The 7,509-nt window shown below is 41.9% G+C and overlaps 1 protein-coding gene across 2 annotated transcripts in view; it reads right to left on the reverse strand.

Annotated features, from left to right (window-relative positions):
- Positions 1–1,135: 1,135 nt before the first annotated feature.
- Positions 1,136–7,509, reverse strand: part of SPG11 (SPG11, spatacsin vesicle trafficking associated) — an 86,346-nt gene continuing 79,972 nt past the window's right edge. For both annotated transcript variants that reach the window (XM_003791787.3, XM_023514247.1), the window contains 7 exons: positions 6,680–6,813; positions 5,949–6,056; positions 3,889–4,057; positions 3,468–3,556; positions 3,132–3,287; positions 2,258–2,409; positions 1,136–1,721 (listed from right to left, as the gene is read on the reverse strand). In XM_003791787.3, the coding sequence (XP_003791835.1) occupies positions 1,541–1,721; positions 2,258–2,409; positions 3,132–3,287; positions 3,468–3,556; positions 3,889–4,057; positions 5,949–6,056; positions 6,680–6,813 (989 nt within the window). In that variant the 3' untranslated portion in view covers positions 1,136–1,540. The remainder of the gene's footprint in view (positions 1,722–2,257; positions 2,410–3,131; positions 3,288–3,467; positions 3,557–3,888; positions 4,058–5,948; positions 6,057–6,679; positions 6,814–7,509) is intronic.

Genomic DNA, 7,509 nt, shown 5'->3' on the forward strand with positions numbered 1-7,509 from the left:
GCACCATTCAGTAATACAGCCTTAACCATACCTCCTTGAACTACTTCATAACTTGTCAAGAAAAGCAGTTTGCAGCAAGGGCATGTGGTGTGCACCTAGTATTAAAATTGCTTTGTCTTAAAATTGAGCGTGAGGATATTAAAAATACATTGTGAAGAAGAGTGAAGATACTGCGGCTGAAAAGCACTAGTTTGATAAAAATTAAATGACCAAAACCCTCCAACTTTGAAGCTGAAGAAGGTAAACCTCTCCATTATTGCATTACAAGTTGTGGAATCTCTTGAGTGCATAGACTGTCTGGTTTTTATTTATCAGACTATTTCTACTGATGGAGTGCTTCGGAAGGGGGAGAGAAACAAATTTCCATTCTTCTAGGCTGCAATGGAACAACTTTAACAGGGTTTTGGCATTTCTTTTCCTTTATAAAACATGCTCAGCAAACTGCACCAGTTAACTACAGTTTGGTAAATTGTTATGTTAACAATTATGACATCTGCAGTGTTTTATAAAGCAACTAATTTAATAAAATCACTATTGTGAGGACTTAAATTTTGTGTTACCTCCCAAGAGATATTTTTGAAGAGTATAGAACACAGCTCTTGGGACTAGGGTTCTCTGTAAACTAAAGCTTAATAAATGCTTGACATAGTTAACAGCTTTAAAACAAGAATGATTTGCCAGGTCCTTAATAATGTCACCACAGAGCAACCAAGGTATAGAGCGGCCTTCCTCTTATTTATTTAGGGAAATTATTTTGTTTAGATACTAAGGCTTAAATAAGTACTTAGAAGAATTATTTATTTGGAGTAATTGAGCCTATATAACTCAGGTTACAGCCATAAGCATAGATTGGGGAATCTTTATTGTGTATCTTCTAAGTGATTTAAATTTGTAGTTAGAGTCTTCCTAATTGTCACAACCAGAACTAGGGACAGAACCAAAAATGTTTTTAATTTCTTTCATTTAGGATATAGGAACTTCAAAGTCCTATAGATTACTAAGTGGAAAATAGGTCCATCTAAATGATTTGAGGAATTAACAGAAAGCAGTGACTACAGAGCAATAATTTAAATATATTGTTTTTAGGCAGAAAGGGCTAAGATTTCCTTAGCAGTAATAATGACATACACTGAATTTTAAAATCTATTTTAATACAGAAAGATCAGTTTCTAACAAATGATAATGTTTCACCTGTTCCTTAATATAATGTGTAAATATATTAAATTTCTTTGAAACTAGAGTCTATAGGCACAGGTATTCTTTAGTCATTACTTTGTTATCTTAAAGTAGAAGCCATCCTGAGGAAGTTTTTGATCTTCATATTGAACGTAGGATAAATGAACAGTTACTTTAAAATAGGATTGGCTTTTGAAAAGTTTCTCATTCTTAAGGCACTACCCTCAAAGGAATAATAAAGAACAGTCTTTGAGTTTTTTCAACTTGGGCAACAAACATCCCCAATGTATTATTCTACGCTGATCATAGACATTTGCTAGAGAACCTCATATCAATACAAGAAAAGAGGCACCTATGAAATCATCTAACCTGCTAGCATGTCCTTTAGACAGCAACCTGTCTGAGGGTCTTTCAGAAGCACATTTACAATTTCATAAAATTTGTGTTCATATGCCAACTTGTAATACAGGTAGATATCTTCACAATATGTGAGTAATTTCTTCAGGTTTTCCATCACTATGTCAGTGGGTTGATGTTGTTTACATCTAGATAAAAGAAACATAATGCACAGGTTAAGATGCGGTGTTATTAGAGACAGGGTCTCATTGTTGCCTAGGCTGGAGTGCACAGGTATGATCATAGTTCACTACAGCCTCGCTCCTGGCTGGGCTCAAGCAATCCTTTCTTCAGCCTTTGAAGTAGTTGGGACTATAGATGTGTGCCACCATACATAGCTAAAACTGTGTTTTGGGTAAGAGCTATCAGCTCTGAACTCTGACCACTACCTATAGAGGAGACAGTGCTGGAGTCTGGGAGATCATTTCAGACTAGTACGGAGGATGCTTGATAAACACAAATGACTTCTTTATAATCATAGGTGACTTTTTAGTGTTTTGGGCATTGAGTCCCATTTTTAAGTACAAAGCACCATAAGCAAACGATATCTTTCATCTTTATGCAGTGTGTTAAAAGATCTCTTCTTTCTGGGAATTCTTTGTTGTACCTAGCCATAAAATTCTTTGACCTATTCTCAAGGCACAGGGAGGGAAAAATGCTTATAGTCAACTGCTAACATACTTACTTTTTGGAAATCTCTTCAAATATACTGGGCCTTAATAACCTTTGCTGCTTAAATTCTTCCATGTAATTAAAGTCTCCTTTAAGAATCACATGCTGGTATAGAATTTCAGCCCAATCTGGAACAAAATCATAGGCTTCAGCCACAATGGAAGCCTTAAAAGGATGGAAGTGAAGAAGGACACCATCAGAGCCCATTCAATGTAAAATCAAAGGCAAATTGTTCTAGAAAACAATACTGTACATTCATACAGTGGATATACGGTCATTATCAATCATGTTAAAAGGGTGTATCAGAGTTGGTGAAAAATCTGGTGTGTGGTTGGCATTCCCTCCCCTGAGCTCCCAAATGTCTTCAGAGTTTTTAGTCTTCCTCACAATGGATTAACACAACTGCTCAGAAGGAATAACATATGTATTATTCCCACTAACTCAGCTGTATAAGGAACAGTCTAAGAGCTAATTCCCTGATAATAGTTCTTCTTCATTAAAGGGCTAGAACCAATCTCCTGGCATCCCTGACTCCCTTTGCTAACCTGGGTGTACATTCAATGAACACGGGCTAAAGGATTTCTTGCAGGAGCCGTAGCAGGATGTTATTCTGAATTTCACCTTTCTAAGGAGTGTAAACATCTGCCTCTGCTGTCCTAATAGCATGGGAAAAGGAGACAATACTCTCTTATTCTCTAGCCTTTGCCCAAATAATACGCTAATGAGAAATACAAAATTGCCTCTTTTCATGGTATTATCATTCAGCTAAGTAAGGAGAACTGGACTATCCTAGTTCTGTCACTAGTCCTGAGGCCTTAGGCAAGTTACTCAATGTCTGGGTCCCCTGAGGATGCCAGCAGCTCTGGCTAGAGTTCTTTCTTAGTTACCTGGTAAAACCGAGGTAGGGTTACAATACAGTCCATCAGCTTGTGGCGGCCCAAGTTGATAAGCATTGTGTTCTGGCCAGTGTTCAGAAAGTGAATCTGTAGAGTTATCAACTTGGTGAGCCGGTGACAGTGCAAGGCCTGTCGCACACAGGAATCCTGGGGGACAGGTAGAGGGAGACACGAGGAGAAAGACTCAGTTGCCACCATCTCTTTTGTGAAGTCTGCAAGAACTTCTGCTCTTGGTTGGCTCATAATGCCTTTCCTCTTTACCTGGTGTCTACTGCAAATATACGCCAAGTTCTAAGGCCTATGTGGGGTAAAAACTCTCTTGGTTACCTTGGCATAACTTTCCGCTGCATCTAGCATCAGAGTCAGGGCCTTCAGCAGCAGCTGCTTCAGCTGGTACACATCCTTGAGGCTGTCTTCTGCAGGGGAATAAGACAGATTTGCTGAATCTTAACTCCCTGAATAGGCTGTTCTCACCCCACTGATGGTGACATTGGGCTGAATCCCAGCTACATTTACACCAGGCAGGTATATCTTCAGGTTTACCTTTAGGCTACTGGGGTCAGAAATGTATGCACTCTTAATATAACTTCACCTAAGTCCCCCTTCCATCTCCTGTCTGCCTCGTTAGGGACACCTCTAAGTGATATATTGACTTCAGCTTTTAATAGCCAGTCTCATGGGCTCTTAGTCCTAAGAACTTTCCTGGGCTGGCAGCATTGCCCTGGGGTTGCTCTGTGACCTCACTCACCCCAGGATTGAGACTCAATCAGTTTCAGTTGGATGCAGGCAGCTGCCTCATGGTTCTCGCCAATCTCCCGGCACATGCTAAAGCACAGGGCAATCATATTGTGCTTCTCACTGTCCCCAGGGTGGCAGCGTTTGATGTAATCCAACAGCGCTGTCTTCAGGGTACCACTCTGCCCAGGAAAAAAAAAAAGGAATGCCAAGGTCTCAATCAGAGACCAAGAGGCATGCAGGACTGGCTGAGTACTTTGGTTCTGAAAATTTCTTAAAGCTTCCAAGAAAAAGGAATAGATGAGCAAAAACAAAAATAAATACAAAAGTTTTATGCTATCCTTAATACAAGGAAATAAGTATGTCCTCATTGCTGTTGGGAGCGTGAACATTAAAGCCTTACAGAAGGAAAGGAGACACCTTAAAAATAGTTGATCGGAGGCTGGGTGCGATGGCTCATGTGTCTAATCCTAGCACTCTGGGAGGCTGAGGCAGGTGGATCGCTTGAGCTCAGGTTTGAGACTACCCTGAGCAAAGGTGAGATTTCAACTCCACTAAAAATAGAAAAATTAGCCAGGCATAGTGGCAGGCACCTGTAGTACCAGCTACTCCAGAGGGTGAGGCAAAGAGGATTGCTTGAGCCTGAGTTTAAGATTGCTATGACACCACAGCATTCTACCCAGGGTGACAGAGTGAGACTTTGTCTCAAAAAAAGGGTGATATGGCCGGGCAAAGTAGCTCACATCTGTAATCCTAGTACTCTGGAAGGCCTAGGCGGGTGGACTGCCTAGGCTCATGAGTTGGAGACCAGCCTAAGCAAGAGCAAGACCCCATATCTAACAAAGTAGCTGGGCACTGTGGCAGGCACCTGTAGTCCCAGCTACTTGAGAGGCTGAGGCCAAGAGAATCACTTGAGCCCAAGAGTTTGAGGTTGCTGTGAGCTATGATGCCACAGCACTCTACCAAGGGTGACAAAATGAGACTGTCTCAAAAAAAAAAAGTTGATCTGACAATCCCATTTTTTAGGATTATCTCTAAAGAAATAAGTGCTAAAATGAAGATAAATAAGATCATTTAATAACAATTAGAAACAATTCAGATGTCAAAGTAAGGACTATGAGAATACCTTGTAGCCATTAAAATTCATGTAGAAGACTATTTGTTGATTTGGGAAATAATCACGATACACTTACTGTTCTACAGGAAACACGGGCTATTTCAATCTTCACAGTGCAACTTTTTAAAAATATGTGAATGTGTATGTTTGGGGGTACATGTGCAAAGAAGGGACCTATACCAAACTGTTAGTAGTGTCTTGTCTCTAGATGGTGACACTAAGGGCTTTTTTTCTGTGTTGATTTCCAAGTGTCTTACATGAATTATGAATTACTTTTGTAATCAGAAAAAAGTTATTAAAAGATTATTTAAATGCAGAAAAAAAAAACTGCCTCAAAAACAACAATTTAAAAAATCCTCTAGGGGATCTTAAAGATGCACCTATAACCAGGACTCAATCCTCTTTCCTGATGACTACACTGGTTTGTCCTTAAACTGGCCCAACATCAAAGAGATTCATTTCTGCTTTGTCTCTTAGTGTTCCCAGAAGCTAATGGTGAAATGAGCAGAAGCAGCGAGTAAGTCAAATGATCTGAAAATAGCCTCTCTGAGTGAACATGCTTGATGTCCCAGAACCTGCTCAGGACATACAGGCTCCCAGAGCCCAAGACCTGAGCATGTCAGGCCTTTGCTTTCCTGCTCCTTCCTGGATGTCATCAGAAATGGCTCTACATCTTTTATGGCCCAGGCCTCCACATTCAATTCCGAACTTGGTTCTCAGCAACACACTTTTCATGATGCCCTGAAAACACTCTTAAAGTCCTCAGACACAGCCTTTGATATTTAGCATCAGCATAATCACTAACTGGTCTGCTCTTAAGCCACTGGTTACAAGATGTCCCTAATTCCCTCTCTCCATATCCCAGGGTCACCCTGATTGGGATTATTCCTAAGAAAAGCTGAGGCTCCTGATTGCCAGTAATAAATGTCATCCTGGAGCTCAAATGTTACACCTACCGGATCCAACTTCTTTCTCATCAGCACTTCGAAGTAGTGCTTTTTATGCAGCAAATCAAATATGTATGTCATCTCATTATATCTTCCAATGCCAGTGAGGAGACGTACCTGTGAAGGGAGGGACAGCTTCACATCAGCATCAGTTTGGTTGCTTTCAGATGCCAAGCTCCAGGGAGAGCAAGGCTAATGTCCTGGCTGCCATGCTTAGCTTCTTCCCATGTACCCAACAAGGAGTCATGTGGATGATTCCAAAATGCCAGTCATTGGGACACCACAGACTGTTCTTAGCTGCCGTCCTCAAATACAGATTATAAAGTGCTGAAGTCCCCTGGGCAGTCTACTCTTCCTGTCTCTCCTCATTAGTGGGCATCGGCTTGCTCAGCCACTTTGGTTGGTTTCAAACCCAGAGAATTTGGGGAGGCATGCAAGGCTTCAGTGGTCAACTCGTTTAAATTCAGAGTTAAGAAGAAGGTCTGAATCTTGTTTTGAGGAGGAATACAGCTGTCCTGGCACTCTAAACTGCCCTGGCAAGCTGGCAGGGATCCTCTCACTTTTTGCTCCTTTGGGGCAATCTCTGATTTCTGACAGAAATTACAACTTGGAGCAGAGGTTGTGGTATCCAGATGGGCAGAATTCTCTAAAACAATAGTAACTCTGAGCTGGCTCCAGCCTGTCTGCTCCTCTCAAAGGTTTCCTCAGGACAGAGAGTGTGGTTTGAGGGAGCTACTTACCACTAGTCCATACTCCTCATTGGGGGCCAAGTGGTTATCTGTGAGCATCCGGGCGGCCTGTAGGACTCGCATGATGCCCTCCATGTGGCATGTCAGGGTGAAGCAGTGATGGGCCAGGATCAAGAGTTCTGTGGCTGGGTGAGTAGGGCACGAGGTAAGATAGGATTGTGAACCCTGGCCACTCAACTTCACCCTCAGGAGGCTGAAGGGACCAGTCTGGAGAAGGTTCTCCCACCAGTCCTCTGAGGTCTCTGACCTAAGCATCTAGCTCTGGGACAGACCGTTGATGACATCTTAATTTGTCTCAGTGACAACAGCACAAGGAATAACTTTATCCTCAAAGACAGTAATGTAGGGGTGACACCTGTGGCTCAAAGGAGTAGGGCACCGGCACCATAAACCAGAGGTGGCGGGTTCAAACCCAGCCAAGACAGTAATGTAGTGACCATATTTCCAAAAGGTCCATCCAACATGAACCCAGGGGCATTCTTTGCTTGAAACGCCTGTGGAAGGTCTTAGGGCCTAATCAAATGCCGTGTGGTGTTCTGGCTTTATAGAGGCTTGAGTGGTCAACTCATTTCAACTCTAAGTTAAGAGGAAGGTCTGACCCTTGCTTTGGGGAAGCTTGGGTAGCTTTGGGTAGCTTTCTTGGCATTCAGTTGGTACTCAGTAAATATTGCTGAACTGGACAGACAAATATAGAAGACTATTTTAAGAGTGAAACTATTTAACCTTTTTAAAAATCTCTTTTTAAGGCTCGGCGCCTGTGGCTCAATTGGCTAAGGCGCCAGCCACATACACCTAAGGTGGCGGGTTCGAATCCCCAGCCC

This window comes from Otolemur garnettii, unplaced genomic scaffold (genome assembly GCF_000181295.1).
Source record: "Otolemur garnettii isolate 467f Iridium unplaced genomic scaffold, OtoGar3 scaffold00050, whole genome shotgun sequence".
Classification (NCBI taxonomy): Eukaryota; Metazoa; Chordata; class Mammalia; order Primates; family Galagidae; genus Otolemur; species Otolemur garnettii.